We start from the raw sequence: 21628 nt of genomic DNA, 5'->3' as shown, positions 1-21628 counted from the left end.
TGATGTTCATGGTGACACCGCAATCTGTGCTAGCTTTCACTACTTTGTTTAATAGTCTCTGTAAATCCTCGAGAGAGTCCGCACACAAAACAATGTCGTCAGCGTACCTAATATTATTATGGATTTTCCCATTTTCCGAGTATATGTTAAATAACATTGGAGATGAGATACACCCCTGTTTGACAAACTTCCGTATGCTGACCTCTTCGGAGAGAGCGTTCTCTATTCTAGCCTTACCGGATCGACCCCAATACAGCTTTGATATAATCTGCATGTCGTAATAGTCGATGTTCAGTTTTTGTAGGATTTCCATTAGTTTTTCATGCCTGGCACTATCAAGCGCTTTGCTATAATCGACTAGGCATCTCTGGGCAAGAACGTTAAAGGCGAGAATGGCAAATTGCGTGTCAGAGGTTTCAGCTTCGCATATCTGGCGTGCACGATTCTTAGGAGTATTTTCAGAACATGGCTCATTAAACTCATGAGTCGGTGGTCATCACAGTTAGATGGTCGACATTTTTTTGGGACTGGAACAAAAGTAGACAGAAGCCAATCATGGGTAATATTACCAGTCTTGTATACAGATCTAAGAGTACCTGCATCGAATATTCGTCAGCCACGTTGAAAATCTCACATTGCGCATCGTCTGGCCCCACTACTGTGCCAAATTTTGCTATCCTTTTAGCGTCGTCAATTTCATCTCTTGTAATTAGAAGTGGGTTCTCGGTTGTTTTTGGATCGTAGTAAGTTGCTCGTTGGTCATTGAAAAGCTGCTTTATGTAAGTTCTCCAGATCTCCAGCTTATCCTCGATGTCCAAAATTATTGAATTTTGTTCGTTTCTTAAAATACCTTAGTCAGGTTTAGTAGCAGTTGAGTCAAAAATCCGAAGGCACCTAAAAAGAAGAACTATAAAAAAATTTCTTTTTTTTCTGCGTTCTGTGTTTTCTCATAAGATTTTCCTATTTTGTTGATTGAGACGGTCAAGTCCAATTCTAGAGACAGATTCTTACGTCTCTATCTTGCCCAGACATCTATAAAATTGATGTCGTGATTCTTGACACACAACCTCGGCATTTTATCAAGTGAAGTGAGTTTTTGAACTTGACTTGATATGACAACCTCAACGGAAATGTTCAAGATTATTTCTAATTAAAATTAAAAAGAATATACATGTGTCTACCGAACAAAGTTTACTCCAGATAAAAGTATGTATTGTACATAATATGCAACACCACAGTGACCTGCCTACCTTTTTTTGACCCCTATTACCTGGTAGCTGCGGTCAAACAGTTAAGTTAATGTTTAGTCATAAATATTATCGTATAAGGTTCCTTCAAAAATTTTGGTCATAGATGCTAGTTGCAAGACATTCAAGTTAAAGTCCTACAATTTAGAAAAAATGATATTTATAGGTAAAACAGATAAGAGAAAAAGCTGGAAACTATTTTCAGGTTCACAAAATGGCCGCTAGGGCGCTGTAAAATAGACGGGTTATCTCAAAAATATTGTTTGAACTATTTTTTCTATCGCCTCAAATTAAGGGCGAGGAAGGGTCAAATATTAATTCAGAAAAAGTTGAATAACTTTTTTTTGGCCAATCCGATTTCGATGAATTTAGTTTGGTTTTAAAGAGTATATATAGGAGCTTCGACTGGCACGTCAGTATCACATTAATTCCTTTACGAGTCGGTAGGACGCGCGCTTCATGTCAAAAACAGCTATTTTTATGATTTTCTAGAAAATTTTAAATATAATGGTATAAACATTTTTAGCTAATGCCTTGGAGAAATCGGTACACACAGCATCCATTTGCATTCTGGTATCCAACGTCCAAGACACATCCTGAACATAGAGTGATAGATTTGTGGTATTCGACGTACCTGTAAAAAAGCCATGTTGCGTTTCACCAAGTTTTAAAAATAACTCCTCTGTTCTAATTGCCTCAAGCATTTTGCCGGGAATAGAAAGAAATGATAGAGGTCAGTAGTTTGTGATGCCAATCTAACTGTATGAACAAGTACTACTATGGCACATTTCCAAATAGTCGCGAAGTACCCTTCCGACACTCTTATTAAAGATTAGACACGTCTGCACGATTCCAGTCGGAGTTCAACGAACGGATGATATTCCGGAACATATTTATTGTTTAACACATTTTTCCATTTTTTATTTTTCCAAATTCACCCTGTAGATCGATAATTCAACGGAATAAGAAAATTCTGTTGACGGCATCTTTCGTTTCGCAATTAGTTGTATACCCAGTTATTCTCGTCCTCTTGGTTTTTTTTGTACCGTATCGTCATTTGTTTTAGTATGTCGACTTAGATGAGTTCCTATCGGAAAACGGGGTATCCATGGACGGTCTCGGGTCCCACGGTGCCATCGGTCCCGTAAACGGAACCCATCCCCTCCCGAAACGGGAACGATCTCCAAGTCCCAGCGACTGCATGAGTCCGGACACCATTAACCCCCCATCGCCCGCCGATTCGAGTGAGTATCGAGTATCATTATCGATATCGATGGTTGACCATCTTCAGAGCAGAAACGAGGCGTTTTCCTTTCCGCCCTGTTTTAATGTACAGGATGGTCTATTTAAGACACGCCTATACCTTATCTCAATCTGTATATAATTTATTTATAGTATTTTTATGTTTACGTTGCGACAGGACAATAACCATCTTTATTTTTTTTCTTCAATTTTTATTATGGTTCCATGGAAGTGGTTAATCTTCAATGCTTTGACAGGGTAGTCAAAAATTACCATAAAAAATGTTATTTCTAATTAAAAAAATATAAATATTGTTTTAAATAAAACGCCCTTTCCCTTTCACTTTTACCATTCAGGTGGGTAAAAAAAACATTTTTTTTATCTGACACACAAAAACTAGTTGCAGTACTTAACACGTATTAGGTCTCAATATTAATGGCAAGATTATGTTCGATATAGTTTTGCATTTCCAAATCACCAATAGATCATTAAGTCAATTTTATTAATAATTAATCTAATATAGAAAAGAAGGCAGTGTAATTTCTAGGGTTAAAAAATAAATAAATAAATAAATATATATATATATATATATATATATATATATATATATATATATATATATATATATATATATATATATATATATATATATATATATATATATATATATATATATATATATATATATATATATATATATAAAAATTACCAATAAAATTTTATTTCAAAAAATATGGCCTACGTCCTGCCACAACTCGTGTATTTTATTTTAAATCTAACTAAACCTAATTAATATCGTATTCTTGGTTGTTGGTTACTGCCATGGCAAAATCGAACACCCTGTATACATAAAAATACTATTGATTAAATAGACCACCCTGTACCTGCGGGTCCAAAACAAGAGAAACATCAATGGCGCCAAAATTATCAATTTCTTATGATTTCTTATTCTTCATCACAACACTTTAAATAGTGTAAAAATAAGAATACAGATATGTACCGGCGGAATTTCAAAATGCCTTGAGATAAAAATATGCGGTTCGGAGTATGTTGGAGTTGCGGCATAAAAATATTGAATTGCGTTTCCGGTTTCACCAGGAAGTAACCTAAAGTTTGTTATTTTTAATGGCTCACCGTGTATATTTTTTTGGACGATGATTTTCAGAATAAAGTCGTTCAAAAATTTGCCGCGATTCTAAAATTTTGTATTTCATGGAAAACGAACAAGGCTAGATAAACAAAAAATTGTGACCATTAAAAGAAATGCAGTTATCGTGAATCGACTTTCCAAACAAATGTCGGCGTCCGCAAACTCCTTTTTGCAGGAGCGCAAGCAGCTTGTCAGTGTTTTTAATTACAAAGTTGATATTGATATAGGTGTTCCGCAGGGATCGGTTTTAGGTCCTGTCCTATCAATGATGTAGAAACTATTTCTACAAATTCACGTTTCACGCTATATTGAGCCACGCCAATAATTGGTAACTGTTTTTAAATCCCTATTAGGCAACGTTTTTAAGATTCTTCCACCCCCCTCAGAAAATATGTTCTAGTCTCATTTTGAAGATTGTCCAGTGGTTCAGTATGAGAGTGTTGAGTATTATGATCGATGAATATTTACGTGCTGAGGAATTTGCGCACTGTACTGACGGTTATTATTATTCTCGCCTTGAATCTTGTCTACGATACAATCGACAGAAGTCTTTTTAGCACAGAAAAGAGGGATTCGTTGCATTCTGACCTTACCAAGTTTGTTTATATTTGTGCTCAGTATATATGTATTCAAAAATAGAAACAACTTTACTCAAAACGAAGATATTCATTCTTTCAACAACATAATTCATATACCTTTTTCCAAATAGAAAATTTCGTCTAGATCACCCTGTACATTGAGGATGCAAGCCTTTTAATCAATCGCCTTCCTGATGAAATAAAATGGAACTCTTTAACTCTATTGTTTCAATGCTGGAAATTTTCACAATATTCAACCCTTATTAATGAATTAAATTGCATATTTTTATCTCAAGCGCCGGTATATAGCTATACATAAAACATATACTAAGTGCCCGTTTTTGTTTTGGACACTCTCCACTTTGTTTTAGGTATCATTTCAACATTTTTTTTTATGTAAGTTGAACTCCTCCTACTTTGCAGTATTTTTGACTATATTTTTTTTTAACGGAAATTTATATTATTTTTATCTCACCATTGCACCATTTGTTTCATTCGCGAGTTGTTGAACTTACATCGAGAAGCCTTACTAATCTTCAGAAAAACGAAAAACATTATACGCGGAAATCATATAAATAATAATAAATAAATAAATCTAATCTCAAACTTTGATGTCCTTCGACATGGATTCTGTATCTGTCGAGTTGAACCTCTCAAATTAATGTCAAAAGATCATTTGATTACTTTCTATGTATTGCTTACCAAATGAAAGCAAGAGTTCTCTATTTTGTTTTTTAGAGATCAATATACACTTCTTCTTCTGGTTCTATCCCCTAGCGGAGGTTGTCTGATTACATTAATTTCTTCAATTACTGCTCCTTTCATTAATGCACTGAATGTGCTTAAATTATTTCTTTCAAAACTAAGCAAAACACTTGAATTGGAACCTAATGACTCGGATCATCATTCTATTTGGTGCTAATAGAGATAAACTCTATACCGATCGCAATCATTTGAATGACACTCCAATAAGGATGACGCGTGTTTCTTCACTTGTTCAACCTATGGCAGTAGATGCACAACGAGAATTCACACGAACAGAACCCCAACAAAGGGAGTACATAATAAGTAATAGGTCACAGGCGACTCAGCATTTTTACCTACGTCCATCGTGTCGTATTAGGCGGCCACTTACGTGTCTTCGTCTGAAGTTCCTTTGTTTAGGTTATGTTCGTCGGAACTCTATGCATCTACTTATTCCAAATTAAGATGGAGATATCCTTGAAGCCACTTATTTGCTCGCTTACTCCAAAGGACCTTTTGACTTGCTCTAATTCTCTACTGCTAGACGTCAGATTAATATTTGCAGCTCAACGTTTGAACTAAATAATAACTCTGAAGCGATATCAATTTGTTTTCTTCCACTCCCACTCTGAGAAGATCGTTCAAAGTAGCATCCTTTTTTCGACGTATTGCCTATAAACAATTATCTGTTCTGATCCGATCACTCAACTTAATGTTGACGTTTTGTTGCAAGTTATGAATCTAATAGAACAAATAAAGACAAACTTGTCAATCATTGCTTCCGTCTATAGATTTTCCTTTTTGTTCCATTCTTTCGAGGATCTGTGCACGTGTCACATTGATTCTCCTCAAGTACGGCATTCTCAATCTGTCCCACTTCTGAGCCGATGACGCGTCACCTGAGGTCGCGAAAGCTACCGTCACGAGTGAAGCAACCAGAAAGAAGCTTAGTAAGGCTCGCGGCCGAGAATCGAACGTGACGGCACAATGCTAATGTCTAAAATTCAGTTTTTTCTGAAGCGTTATCGATGGCTTCGAGTTGTCGAGACTTCGATCCACGGACAAGAGCATTTTCAGATGAGGAACTCAAACCGCAACCGATCATCAAGAAGTCGCGGAAGCAGTTCGTGCCCGACGACCTCAAAGACGACAAATATTGGGCCCGACGCAGGAAGAACAACCTCGCGGCCAAGAGATCGAGGGACGCGCGACGAATGAAAGAAAACCAGATCGCGCTGAGGGCGGGCTACCTCGAAAAGGAGGTCAGTTATTTGCTTACGTTTCAGCGAAATCCCTTAACCTGGTACCTTTAAGATTTTCTTGACCAAATCTAACTTTCTTCTTGACTTATTATTATTTAGGATTACTTTAAAAAAGAGGTCCATAATTTGCTTGAATGTCAGTGAAATCCCCTACCTCATACTTATAAGATGTCCGAACAGTTTCTTATGACGAAAATTGAAGATCCAACGTGAAGTTTCTTGTTTACTTGTTGTTGTGGATTACCTCATCACAGCTACCTTGAAAATAAGGCCTTTTTGTTGCTTACGTTTCAGCGAAATCACCTAACCTCATATATTTAAGATGTGCAATTAATTTTTGTGACTACCTCATACTTGTAAGATGTCCGAATCAAAGTTGAAGATCCGACGTTGTTTCTTTTTTCTTTGTTCTTTGGTTTCAAGTCGTTTTTATTTAAAACACAACATTTATTAGCGCCGTTCTTTCTTGCATAATAATAATGATAAATAATTAAAATGTCAAAATAGACAGTGGCGTATCAACCACACGTGACTTATCAAAATATTTTTTTTTTCAAATTTTTTAATAATAATTTTTATATTAATTTTTTCTGTAAACTTTAACAACTTTTATTTAAAAAAGTACGTATTTATATTAATATTAGTGGTATTTTTCATGATGATCAAGATTGCGATTTAATATTTATTTATTTATATTACTTATTAGTTAGTACTTTATGACACAAAACTCGGTCCTAAAACATAAAAAAATAAAAACATTGCCTTCAAGTATTATACTACTTTTAATATAGTCGCATTATTTACATGTTTTTTTTTTAATATAAAATATAAATAAATAAAATAAATAAATAAAATATTTTATTTATTACTATTTATTTATCCTTTTAACAAGTTTGCTACGATTTTATACCATAAAACTATTGACATGCTTATTTATAACTTTTAATGCAGTTGCATAATTTACATGTATGTATGTATTTATTTATTGATTTACCATTTATTTATCTTTTTAAAAAGTTCTCTTCGATTTTATGATATAAAACGATGTCTTAAAACGTAATCTTGAAAGGTTAAAGACTGGAAGAGTTGAAAACTATTCTTCTCCTTTCAAGTACATTTATCAATTATAATAAAATAATAACAATAATATCGCATATTCTGCAATTTTTATAGTTTCAAAAAGTCGCAACTGTTGGTAGGCGAAGACTTAACGTTTCCATAGATGAGTTCACTCAGTACCGTCATCCGTGCCTTTCTTCTTGAGCAACGCAAATGGTCTTAAACTTAATATGTTGCGTTTACTATGGAAGTTGGATAATGTGCGATTTTCATTTGCAGAACGTGGGACTCCGTCAAGAATTGGAACGACTGAAAAAAGAAAACCTCGTGTTGCAGAACAAACTGGCAAAGTACGAAGACGTTTAAGTTTTACGCGACGGGACAACGTTTCGTAATTCAAGGCGGTCATCGTCAGGTCGCGTAAGACGAAAACAAAGCGAATCGAGGGCGTGTTCCTTCGCGTAAAATTGAAAACGCGACATTTGTATATAAACCATGCGCATTCTGTAGTCATCATTTCGTAGTGTTAATTTTAATACGACATTCAGTAGGAAAACAATAGTTTTGCGTACCTTCGTGATTTTTTTTTTTTGTTATTTTCGCCCGGAAATGGGTTTCGGCATCCCTGTCGGCCTTTTATATTACGGGGTGGATGGTTTTTCAATTACCACGAAGGGTTTTACGACACGGCGATTAAACTTACGGTGGAGTTGCCTACATTGTTTGTTTGTAATTGATATTTACTTGTTTCGAGTTCAACTTAGGCAAAACGGTTTTTTAAATCGAACCATGCGGTAAAACACAATAAGAGCCTCTCAAAATGTGAAAAAAGTTTATATAATTAAAATTTAATACCTCGAAAATTTCAGCATAAAGAGTTTTGCTGTCGAGTCTTCTAATGTGTCCTCTGAACCCCTTTTAATGGATAAAGAAGTCCCAACTTTCCTCTGCGGCCGGTGTTTCTTTACTTTACGTGTACTTTTAATATATTGAGCTCTTACTCCGGATGTGGATTGCAAATTTAGAGATCTTCTTTATGTTGATTATTCTGAACTTCAACTGGACCAACAAATGGTCTTCAGACTTTGTGCATGGTTATTGGTTCTTCTACATCAAGAGGCTGCAGACTGGCGAACTTCAAATTTTTACTATCAGCAGTATGACCATCTAGTAACAAGAATAATGTAACCAGTGCGGGAAATTTCAGTAAGGCTACCTCTTTTAAGTTCCTTCTCACATACAGCCCAGTTATTGTAGTATTGACACCCCTTTCTCCGCTCTGAATTCCACAAACTTGACGTTTGAGACAACCTGCTTCATTTTTTATTTTTGTATTATATTTGTCTATTAGACGTTCCAAAATATCAACAAACTGCCATGATGAGGTTGATTCTGGTTAACAATCTGACAGAACCACTTCTTTCCAGCATGGGAGGCGATTTTTACTTCCAGGTTCACAATAGGCAACTTAGGCAATGTATATTTCATTCATAGAAACGGTTTTAAGCCTAAACTTGCAAGAGATGTTCATAAAACCATGATTTAAATGCAGAGAGCTACTTACCGCTGCCAGGCTTCTAAATACACCCTCAGGGGTATGAAAAATTAGCATTACCAAAATTCCAGTCAGGTGTTATACTAGCCAGGTTTCATGAGTAATTTAATTTATTAGCGAGCTCAATATATACGTCAATGTATCTCGGTAAATAGAGTCTAAAAATTTATTTATCTAATCACTTTCGTTTTTGAAATTCCATAAATTTGATCGTTTTGTTAAGGTGTAGGGGGCGCTGTGATCGGGGCATTTTATGCCGCAGTTATGCAGTTAAAAAGAATTTTCGTACTTTGACTTTTATTTTCGGCGTTTCTTTAACAGTATGAACTTCTTCCTCTTGGTGTTCTCTTAGTTACGCTTTCCACCGATCCATCCATCAATCCATCAATCTTGCAACTCCTTTCGAAGCTTCACTGCATCTATCATATTAAGGGACAATTTTTCTTCGGACTTTAGTAGACTTTGGGAGATTTGGGGATGTGCAACGCGGTTATCTAAGGGAAGTAATTTAATTCCTGCATCCCATTTTCGTACCTGTGACCGACAAACGCTTGATATTCTTAAACTATCATGGGTTAGTTTCCAATCACGACTACCATTCTTTTTTCTCTTCTCATCTAGGCAGCTACCAACACTGTTATATACATGCTTTAGAAAGTTTCTATCTAGCGTCAGCCAGTTTTGGCCAAGTTTTCTCCATCCCTTCCGGAGCGTCGTAATGATATTTCGCTTTTGTTTCCTCCCTATCTAGAGATCTAGAGATAAAAGAAGGTAAGAGATCCTACTACTTTGTTACCTGATGTGCCCTTTTTTCTTTCGGCATAAAGAGCGGGAATTTCGTTGAACCTAGTGGATTAATACATAGCTTTGTACGGAGATCTAATAGGATAACAAATTTTTATCGTAATACAGAGTTTTACTTTATACGCTGTGTTTTATATTTTCATTGTCACAATCACTTTTGCTTATGAATATCGTAAATAATACGACGAGATTATTTCCTTTTGTGTTTTACAAAATGTACGCTGTGTCGTCAAACCTCCGGATTCCGGAGTTTTCAACCAACCAAGACCAGTTTGAGTCACGCGCACAATTAACAATGACGGCGACTACACTTCAACGCCCAATTACGGGTTTCATCTGTCGGGCGCCTCCCACCCCGTAGTTTCTAATTCGGCAGCTGGCGCTCTGTTACTCGGCGGGGCGTGGTTTCGGTCAAGCCTGGTGGGGGAGGAGGCGGGCCCACGGCCGCGTCCGATTGGCCGGGGCGTTGCTACGCAACCACATCGGTCGGAGGGAAACACGCCCCCGCCTCTTAGTATAGTACTTGTTGATTGTTTTTATGTTTATATAGTTTATTTTTCCGGTTGGAGTTAAGTTAGCGTAGTATCTTAAGAAAGAATGTTAGTAAATTTCGTAGCGCGCTCACATGATTACGGTATCGAGAGAGAGAGAGAGAGAGAGCGAGAGAGAGAGGGTGAGAGTTGTTTAATTTTTTGCATCGCGCACTAGTTACGGCATTTTCGCACGATGCCACACTGCCAAGACTCGTTTGTACTTGTTCGTGTGACGTACGAACGTTACCGCGTCACGAAGAGCCTCCGTTTGGGCACGCCTTATCGCAAATAAAAAAATAAATAAATTTTTATATTTGTTGGACGAGAAACCTAATAATGTTGTAATATATTGTAATATTTTTCGCGCGTTTCGCGTTGGTTAATTATTACGAACATTGTACAATGAAATTCGTCGACTACGACGATGTTTTACGTATGTTTAACACCGAGGCCTACGGTACGATAATAGTTGCGCTTTTCGTGCTAGGTTTTCAGTTCGTGGTAGGAAAATACAAACAAAAACCAATAAAAGGGCAAACATACTGTAACCGCTATTGTGAGCATTAAATGAAGGGAAAATTACGCGGTTCGAGTTTTATTTGTTACCCCATCCCCCACCCTCCTATTTATCCGACCACTTATTTCCGCAACGTACAAATTTGGAATTTGAATTCATGAATCAACGACAATTCGTGAGTTACGAGGGAGTGTAGAGGAGACCGACTGAAGAGGTATAGCGAATTAGCCTTCCAACACCCATTTCCACAATGTTGATACTATCTCCCGTGTCAACTCCCAGAATTTTCTTTCATCAAAGGAGTTTCATCCGCTGCATTACATCTTGGACATAATACATCTTGTATAATGCCAATGTTCCTAAGATGCTTTCTTGTTGACCAGTGTCCAGTTATCAGTCCAATAGTCAGCCTCAGCTGATTCCTGTTGAGCCCGATAAGGCTGGAAGCAAGAGGGCCTTAGTGCGTGTCTCATACCTTCAGATAGACTTTTAATGAAGCTGTCGGGTTCTGGGCTAGGACAGATAGGTAGTTTACTTGTGTGACAAGCTCCACTTTTTCTAGCCTATCTGACCTCTCGTTCCCGTCTTAGCAAGCCTGTCAAGCATCTCAATGCAATCTCGGATACCTTGCGGTGATTTCGACTGAGCGACCTGAGGGCTGCACGGCTGTCGCAACAGATATATATGTGTGTCTGGCACAGGCCCAAATTGCATAAATCTCTGCTTGGAAGATGGTGGTCTGTTCTTGGTCCATCGCACCAGTATGGTGCTCCTGGTCCTTTCTGTGTCTTGGACCCGTCTGTGTACCAGATGAGCCCCTTCGGTTTCAGGAAGCTTGACGAGTTCTCATTCCTGCCTATTATATGGGAAGATTACTCTGAAGTGGTAGCTCTTGGAGCTGCATGTCCATAAACCGCCTTCCTCCAAAAACCATTAAACTGCAGCCTCATGGCAGTTTTTTCCGCCGAGGTTTTAGCATATATAAACAGGGTGGGCGTAGTTTTCATAGCAGCTGTTATACCCAGCATCGCAAGTCTGTTTAATGCTTTGATGTTGGTTTGCCTGTTCAGGGCTATCCACCAAACGATCGAAGCGTAAGTGGTTTTTGGGACCAGAATGACAGTATATATCTGCCTGCGCCATAGTGGGCCAGATATATATATATATATATATATATATATATATATATATATATATATATATATATATATATATATATATATATATATATATATATATATATATATATATATATATATATATATATATATATATTACATTATATTCTTTTGTTCAATTTTACTATTAAGCTTTGGTTGTTCTCACAAGTTTTATCATGAAAAAACGTCTAAATAAACGGTTTCAATTTTTATTCATCTTAAAAAAAAATCATTTTTTTTTAATTAACAACTTAAAAATATTTGGGTTTAGGTATAGGCCAGAATTAGCAAAATATATTATATAAAAAAATTGAATGAAACATGATCGTCTAATTAATACCCACAAAAATTTCGTTATTAGATTATTAATTAATCACAATTAAAACTAACCAAAACTAATCAAAAGTAGTTTTGTAAAAATCACTTTCTATCTGTTGGGTTTAAAACCGATGAACTATAGGTCTAAGCTGTACTATTAAGTAAATTTGGGAATATGTTTTGGCAAATTTACATAACAACTAACAAGAAAACAAAATAAATAAGATCTAAAAGTTAAGATTTTCACGAAATTATATATTATGACATGACAATTGTTTCGACAACACCGTGTCTTTATCAAATGTAATATTGTAATAAAAATGGCAATAAAACCTTGATTAAAATTTTGACAAATGTTTTGAAACTTCTTCACTGGGTTCTCCTATGTATGTCATTGTTTTAAATTGTTCCTATTCTGTATTAGGTTTCGGATAAATAGAGTTCACTGTTGTCTGGATTTGTTCTTTATTTATAATTTTATCAATAATGGACGGATTGTAGCAGTTGTTCGGTGCAATTTGTTTAATTGTTGTAATTTTCTGTTGACAGTGGCGTATTAAGAAGTCTGTATATAAAAGAGTGAAATGCAGTCACGAGGGTGATTTGAGCTGTTATGTATGACTGTGTCCGTGTGTGAAGGTTTATGGTAAATGGAAAAATCTAATTCGTTTTGCGTTTTCGTAATAGTTAAGTCTAAAAAATTAATGGGGTTATCCTGTCCAATCTCGATAGTGAATTTTATACGATACTCCAACAAAGCAAGCAAAGACATCATCCACGTATCTATACCACCATAGAAAACTTTTACTTAAAGGATGTTCTAGTATATGTTCCAAATTATCCATAAAAATCTCGGCTAACAAAGGACTAACTGAGTTTCCCCATAATCAAACCTTATTTAGAGATGTAAATCTGTCCATTAAATTCAAAATAATTTTGGTCTAAAGAGACTATTAGCAATCTAATAAATCTTGTTTCGCCAATAGGTTACAGGTTCTCACAACAACATTAATCAAGGCTTTATTGTCATTTTTCGGAATATATAGTAGCAGGTAGTTTGTAAATATTACATTTGATTGAGACACGGTGTTGTCGAAACAATTGGCATGTGAATATATATAATTTCTTGAAAATCTGAACTTTTAGTTCTTATTTATTTTGTTAAATGGATTTTCATCAATTAAAAGCCACCTCAATATTGAACAAGCAAACAATGAGAATTATCTGTATATTTATATTTATAAATATTATTTGCTTAAAGTCTGACATTTTTTCAATTTAAATCTACATATTATAAGGGCTTCTAGAAGTGATTGTGCTAAAAGTAATTCTGTCTTGAAACTCTGAGTCGATAATATACTAACTAAACTTTTCCTTTCGCCATCCGATTTTTCATTGACTCTCCTATGACACGTCACTCTCAATGTTGTCAAATGGTGGAACCATAAATGCGAATAATGTAGTCGCTTATTTTATTTATGTACAAAGGTGTACAGATTTATTTTCAATGTATGTTTTGTCACAAATAAAAGCAACGACCGCCGGAATACAATCTCGAGCAATATCTCAAACATTAAAAATAATACTTCTTCACTGGCCTGTGACGTAGCCACAAGCTAAGTATTTTTATAGTCGTATAAACCCAGCATTTTCCCACTCTCAAAAAACCAACGTATTTGGCGAATGCGCCGGGCGACATTCTAGGCGTGGTTTACATAAAATATACGCGAAAATTGAGTTGTACGACCAAAAATCTACTGCATTTATTGCTTTGCGGTTTTAATTATTTTACGGTACCTTAACCGCAGACGTTCGCAGGGCCGTCGTAAACCCCATTAAGTAGGTCTTGCTTTAGATGAACTGTAATGAATATTTGTAAAAACTTGAAATTTTTATTTGAAACGTTAATGGACCGTTTTAAATTTGTTTATTTTCGAATAAATGGAAGCGGTATCGTACTTAAGAGTTTAATCGAAATTGCAGTATGTTCGTATATATTACAGAGGTATATGAATGTGATCCTTCCAGTAAGTACGTATTCCCGAGCTTTGACGCTGCGAGGGTGTTTTCGCTGGATGATTCAAAAGGTAAGGGTAAGTACCTGTACTCTATTTATCTTACAGGTAAGTTTGATTTGTAAACAACAGCAGACTTTTTAATACGTTAGCACAACAAAACGGACATGAAATCTTGAGATTACCCCCGTTATTGTATATTTAACCCGATTGAGATGATTTGGTCTGAGTTGAAAACGCATATAAGGAGAAATTACACTCCACCAAAATTTAGTGAGAGTACCATAAACGTAATTCGGAAAGAGGTATCTAGAATATCAAAACTGGTCTAACTATGAAAAACGAATAGTAATAGAAAAAAAATATTTATCGAGAACGATCAGTTTGTATATTAATAATGATACTATGTAGAAATTTAATGAAATAAAACGTAATAAATTGTTACTTTGTACTAATTTTTTTATGTACACGTTTCAAGAATTGCTCGGCGAAAAAGATTGAAAACACACATTCGAAACTCTATATAGCGAAATTGAAGGGACTATTTTTTTTGTTATGAAGAGTTTTCGTTATAGTTATAGGCACTTGATGTGTAATATTTAATTATTTTATATAAATATTTTAACATCTACTCATATTATATAAATATTTAAGAACTACATTTAATGTTTCAAATAATCGGTCATTTTCTTTTGAATTTTTTTAGTATGTCAATACGCATCTCGTACTTTGGCTTGTATTTTCACCATTTGTTCGAGAGGGGCATCTTCCCCACGATACACAAAAAAATTCTCCAGCAGCTTAATTGAATATAGGGCTTGTTAAATGGTTGGTGGTGGTCCCAGATCAACTTCTTCATCTTTTTCTTCCTCTTGGTGCTCTTCCTCACCCTTTCCTGCTTGTTGTAATATGGCTTCCTCTGTCAAGTCTGCTGCTGTAGGCAAATCTATCACCATAAATTCTTGCAACTCGTCTCTTATAAAGGTAATTGTTGTTTGAAACTGCTTTATCCACTTGCTTAGTGGCTGATCATCTTCCAAGTCCTGTTGGCATTCTGTCTCGGTAATTGGAGTGAATAAAGTTTAATTATTAATGGAAAATTTGTCTTCGGACTCGAGAGAAGTAATATTTTCCTCCTCTTTAATTCTGCATCCCATTTCCGTATCTCCTCTTCAAAAATTTGCGATGTCATCCATGATTTTATGAAAAATACCAGTTTTGTCAGCACTAAAAATGTCGTCAGCAGGGTACTCTTCTGCAAATCTTCACGTCTTCTCCAGCCAATCGTTAGTGACGTTTCTGTCGACATCACGGATTGTCTGTCTCTGTTTGAGCTTCCTCAGCCATCCTTCCGAATCATTGGAATCTATACTGTCAAGTTGTTCAGAAAACTTTTCAGCTTTTAGTTTGACGATAGGTCCAGAGAGTGATACATTTTTAGACGTTGGTCTTTTTGGGTAAATTATTGGCAATAAAAAAATTATCCCCCGGTCCCTGCACTACCAGCGCATCCAGCCCAACCTAATTTATCTCTAACCGTCGTCTTGGTGATTTTCCCCTCGATCAGTTTCGCATCCGTTTGTCCATCCGATCGCGACAAACTTTATATTTTCGACGTCCAATTCGATAATTCTTCGATCCCTCAGACAAGTGAATTAGCCCCTCGGGCGTCGGCAAAGTCTTGTCCCATATTGAATAGCCGTTTTGTTTTGTTTCGTTTTTTTTTTAAGCTGCGAGCGATGAACCGGGACCTCATCTTGGAAGACGATTGGTGGCTAGAAATGCGATGCTATATTTTGTTTTGGGGGGGGGGGGGTCAAAATTCAATCTTAATTTAGCTCAAAAGTTGTTGATTCAAATATTGGTTTTAGAAACACAGCTATGTTCTTCTTCTTCTTCTGTTGCCATTGCTAGCGCAGATTGGATATCATTGTCTACTATCTATTTTCCGTCTTATTCTAGCCATTAAATTCTGAAGTTGTTGTCTTTTGATAATGGTTATTACTTTGGAGTTTTTGTTTTTCCTTGGCCATTCCTTTAAACTATTTTGTTTACACCATATAAGACGGTATTCGATCAGTTGATCAGTGGAACCATGTAGCTATAAGATAATATAGTTGCCCTTTTACGGTAAAAAGTGCTGCGCCTTAGATGGCTATGATATTTTTGATTATGATCTTTTGCACATGCGTCACCCCCAACTAACTGAGTTGCCACATTGCAGTAATTCTTACGGGTAAGTTTGCCTTATGTACAAGTTAATTTAAAAAAATTAAAAGTGGTTTCTATAAGACTCCCACTCACAAACTTGTATAATTTGTGCTTGCTCCTTCACGAAATTACAAATGCGGCAAATATGAGGACCTAATAGAATCTTAGACAAACCCGAGTGATTTAAGAAACTGCAAAGTACACTTAAATAGCTACATAGGAAACATGTTTTAGTTTTTCAAAGAAACGTCTACAGGCTACTGTAATACTTTTTACAAAACTTCTGCATTCCTCCTGCATTCGGTTTTTGGTGAGTCAACCTTGCTAACGTTGCGCCAATCATCCTGTTGACTTCTCCAAAGCTTGACTGAAACTGGCTCGTATTTTACTCTGTACCTGCTTATATATTGTTTGAGGTGGGCGGAGCTAAATGAGGGGCATAGTGGTGACAGTGGAGATCCCATAACTGTTCCCGACGTTTGTTCGTTATAAGAAAAATATGTTCCCGACAAGCATTTTTCAGTTAAGGTGAGAAGGTTTGGTTCCAGATTCTCAGACTTTAATATATCTGAAATGATGTCGAAAGTTTCAGGAATAGGAACTTTGGTAAAGAGGGATTCTACGTGGAAACTAACTAGAATATCTTGTGTATCTAATGTAATGCTTTTTAATTGTTCAATGAAGTTAAAGAAATTAAGTATGAAACTGTCAGTTTTCCCTTAAGGGTTTATAATAAGGAACCGAGATATTTTGCTAGAGGATATGTCGGAGAACCAATGGTGCTGATAATAAGTCGAAGGGGTAATCCTGGTTTGTGAGTCTTTGGGAGTCCGTAGAGACGAGGAGTTTTAGACTAATGAAGGGTAACAGATTTTTTCACTGAGTCTGATAGAGAAGAAGCCTTAATAACAGATTTAAGGTTGCGATCCATAGATGACGTAGGATCTTTTTTAAGTTGACGATATGATCCATCTTTAAGAATAGTATGTGATAGACGAAATCCGCAAATACAAAAATTGTAGCTCTGGTTGCGGCCTACACTACGATCGAAATCAATTAGCAATATTATTGCAAATTTTGATTTACGGCGAACAATTTACTCAGGAAAGAATAATTTTGAGGGTCTTTTATATATATATATATATATATATATATATATATATATATATATATATATATATATATATATATATATATATATATATATATATATATATATATATATATATATATATATATATTGTATATAATAAACGAAATGCACGATACGAAACTTATAGTACCGGATCAAGCTAACAGTTTCCCCAAACACATTTTTTTCCAGTTTCTGCATTTTATATGTGGGTGCGGACTTTTAATTTTCTGTTAAATTTGAAGTCGATAGCTGTAAACTTGAGACACCTATTAAATTTTTGGATATAGCACACAATATCTCGAACACCCTGTACAATATGTGAAAACCTTAAATACAATCTCTCCGTACGGGCGATACGGCCATGCGAGAGAAACTGACAATTCTAGTTACGTCAATTATCATTATAAGGGAAACCCAATTTTCAGTGTTTTGCGAATAAAGGACACACCCTGCATATTTTTTGAAAATTACGCAGAATAGAGGTTTATAGCACTCGTTCTCGTGAATCTTTCTGTTCAACATTTTTTTTCGATATCGTAAAAGGTGTTCGAGAATTGATTTTTTTCTTGGACCCCCGAAACGCAATTTTTATTTTTTTAAAAATACTTCCGGACGGATCAGGACCATTTTTTGGAGGCTTTTGTGCCTCGTGGACGGTTGAAGAGGGGGTAAATCTCAATTACGTGGCTCAAACCGCTCGGAAGTTATTCCGTAAAAATCCAAATTTGAAAACGGAGAACAGACACACAAAAAAATTTTTTTCAACGCTGATCATTTCTGTACCACCGGTCTCGTAGGAGATATAAAGTGCCACGTCACATAACTACAAGTCGTCGTTGGTTCAATAGTTTTGAGGTTATGTGCGCTACGGTTTGGTGGCATCGATATTTTTATAAATATTGCGGGAAATCGGAAGGCTTCCTGAATCGATAAATTTTTATATTTCGACGGAGCGTCTTTTTAAAAACTTCCCCTTCCCACCGACGTCGTAGCCTCTCGGCCGAGGTATCGTCAGTCACTTACGAACTCAGCATTCGGCGGGGATCTCGCAGCAAGCACGCCGTGTTCGGATCAATAAATAACGCATAGTAGTGCTGGGCACAATCGAATGATACGATTGTCATTCCGAGACTAACAGCTATTCAGTTACTAGAGAAAAGAGAACAGAGGATTATTATAAAAAATACTTATATGGGAAACTTGGCAATAATGGACCGCAATCGGACATTGAACCCTTCTGTCACGAGAGTGTTTTTCGTAAAAAACAGCTGTTGAACGTGCGCCATTTCAATATTTCGGCTACGACAAGCGTTTCGGGCGATTTCGACGTTTTTTTGGATTGGTCACAAAAAAAAACACAAAAGCAATAAATAATCTGTTAATGGTAAAACTTTCATGAATTATCCCTATAAGCTAATAAGCTATTTTCCGTAATTATTATGTAAACCAAATGTAAGATTGCAAACAATAATGTTTCCCTTACGTCTGAGACACAAGTAGTATAAAAAATAATAAATAATGAAATAAATAAAATATTAAAAAAAATAAATTGAAATGTTTATTTGCTGACAAGGTGCATAACTTTGTTAGTAATTAATTAAAGAACATTTAAAAAGCATATTTCAAAACACATATACGTCATTAAAAATATTACACAGTAATAGACAAATTTAAAAAAAAAAGTAAAAAAAAAAGTTTCGCCTTTCCTTGTCTCATCAAATTTTAATTTGTTTTGTATATGGTCTTTCTTTTGAAAGCGGGTGTAGAATTAAAAAAAAAAACAAAAGCAATATGTCCGCTTTGTGTATGGCTTAAAAAAATATGATTATATTTCTAATTTTTATAAAAGGATTGGGTGGCTTAGGATGTAGCCTCGTAAAATACTATATTTCGTAAAATAATATAATTCAATACCTAATAACCTAGTAAATATAAATTGTAATACATTTAAAATTAAATATAAGAAAGAATCACCCATCTACAGAAATAGTCGTTTAGTATTATTATATTATTATTATTATTATTAGTGACTGATTTCATATTTGACTCTAAACCTACTAAATAATTATATAAAAACATAACATCTCCTGATGTTGACTTCTCACGCAATAAGGATTTTTAGACTCCCAGAAAGGTCATTAGAATTCTATTAAATCTCAATTACTGAGAATCATGTCGACCTCATTTTTCTAGTCTTCAATCTTTGAACTGAGGTGGCTTTTACTTGATGAAAATCCATTTATCAAAATAAATAAGAACCAAAAGTTCAGATTTTCACGAAATTATAGATTATGACATGACAATTGTTTCGACAACACCGTGACTTTATCAAATGTAATATTTACAAACCACCTGCTACTATATATACCGAAAAATGACCATAAAACCTTAATTAATGTTAAGTTCAATAAAGGAGAGATATTTAAATTTAATTGATCGTTAAGAAATATATTTGAATGTCTCATTTTGTTAATCTCCATGGCTTCCAATAAATTTTATTTTTTATAAATTTAATTTTACATACAGCCACAAAAAGTAGAAAAAAAAATTAAATTTATTGGAAGCCATGGAGATTAACAAAATGAGACATTCAATTAAACATTAAATACCTCTCCTTTATTGAACTTAAATTCTCATAACAACATTAATTAACCATTCTCCGACAAACCAACAAAAATTTTTCCACCGTGATCATTTCTGCACCAACGGCGATCCCGTAGCTCCTACCATTACCGAGAAAATTCGATTTCATCGATTTTCGAAAGTAACAAGCAGTATGACAAGTTACTGTTTGCCTTTGCTTTACTATAACATAACTACCACACATATAACAACCAAACTGCGCATAAGTAGGTTGCAACGCTGCGCTGTATTGAGGCTTCTGCGCCGACTCTGTTGCTTTGCAGAAAAATTTAATACTATCCAGTGTTGCCAAATCACATTCAGTTTAATAAAAATCAATTCGTTAAAAAATCATGCCTAGCATGGAGCAAACATTTGCACGTCATAGGCAAGAATATCAATAAAATGAGCAAAATATGGCGTTTTTTGTGAAAACGGTCCCCAAAAATATACAAAGAAGCGGACAGCTTCCAAACATGAAAATCACTGTAGACCTGTTATCGATTATTTTCCGTTCGAATGTTCCCAACGCTACTCGAAAGCGTCCACTCTTACGAAGAAGAGCAATCTTGACACAATTTTGTCTCGCTCGCGACCTACTCGGAATACAAGAGCGCGAGCAAACGAAACCGAGGAAAAAAAATTACCCCGAAATAAAAGACTGGGAAAGGGGTCGGCGGGAATTGATCGACGTTTCGTTTGCCATTCCCCCCGGAGGGGACGGGAGGGGGCGACTTCGCGTTTTTGCTTAGGTCGTCGAACCCCAACTTTTGGGCCGGCGTCGTGTGCTGCGAGTATGTTGATTTACGATGCGTTTTATCGATCATGAAGTGTACTACGCACCGTATCAGATAACGGCTTTGTTATTAGGCCCCATTCACTTTTCCGGCCAATCGATTAGAATAATATTGCCACCCACTCACGTCTTCTTTCCTGACGTCGTTAGTATATCCGACTGTGAGGATATAGGATCTTATATAGATATACCAGTGGAAGTTACTTAATTATCAGGTTATTTCCAACAGCCTATGAGAATTACCGGAAAAGTAATGTGCCGTAGTCTAATTGGTTGTACGACTACAACCATTCTATCCCAGTATTTGTTACTCGCGTGTGATGGAATTAACCCATTGGGTATGGTTAGTGAAGTCATCACTGCAGGTGATATTTGAAAGGCACAAGTTTTTTTTTATTAATATTTATTGGTTTAATTATATTTAATGGTGTTTTGGGGGACATTTTATTGGCAGTGTTGGTAAGTCCTAAAAAAAACTGAAATCGAACCGTTAAAATCAACTCGTTTTTATTATTTTGGGACACGAACGAGACAAGAAACGCTATTTTAATGGAAATACCACAGAAAATATGGATTCATCTAAGTGAAAAAATTACAAAAACGTAAAAATAATATATTTGTTTATAAGATTGACATTTGACAACACTGTTCGGCTGCAACAAATGGGAAAAACCACAAAT

At 35.5% G+C, this 21628-nt stretch overlaps 1 protein-coding gene across 5 annotated transcripts in view; it reads left to right on the top strand.

Annotated features, from left to right (window-relative positions):
* LOC132698752 (hepatic leukemia factor) overlaps positions 1 to 10745 on the top strand; it is a 104994-nt gene extending 94249 nt beyond the window's left edge. For 3 of the 5 annotated variants that reach the window (XM_060664985.1, XM_060664982.1, XM_060664986.1), the window contains exons 3-5: positions 2314 to 2491; positions 5970 to 6223; positions 7562 to 10745. In XM_060664985.1, coding sequence (XP_060520968.1) covers positions 2314 to 2491; positions 5970 to 6223; positions 7562 to 7648 — 519 coding nt within the window. In that variant the 3' untranslated portion in view covers positions 7649 to 10745. The remainder of the gene's footprint in view (positions 1 to 2313; positions 2492 to 5969; positions 6224 to 7561) is intronic. The other 2 variants (XM_060664983.1, XM_060664984.1) reach the window with 2 other exon arrangements.
* The last annotated feature ends 10883 nt before the right edge of the window (positions 10746 to 21628 follow it).

The sequence above is a fragment of the Cylas formicarius genome, unplaced genomic scaffold (assembly GCF_029955315.1).
Source record: "Cylas formicarius isolate icCylForm1 unplaced genomic scaffold, icCylForm1.1 PGA_scaffold_2__14_contigs__length_35257938, whole genome shotgun sequence".
NCBI classification, from domain to species: Eukaryota; Metazoa; Arthropoda; class Insecta; order Coleoptera; family Brentidae; genus Cylas; species Cylas formicarius.
The sequence above is the reverse complement of the archived record's forward strand: the minus strand, read 5'-3'. Positions and strand labels throughout refer to the sequence as shown.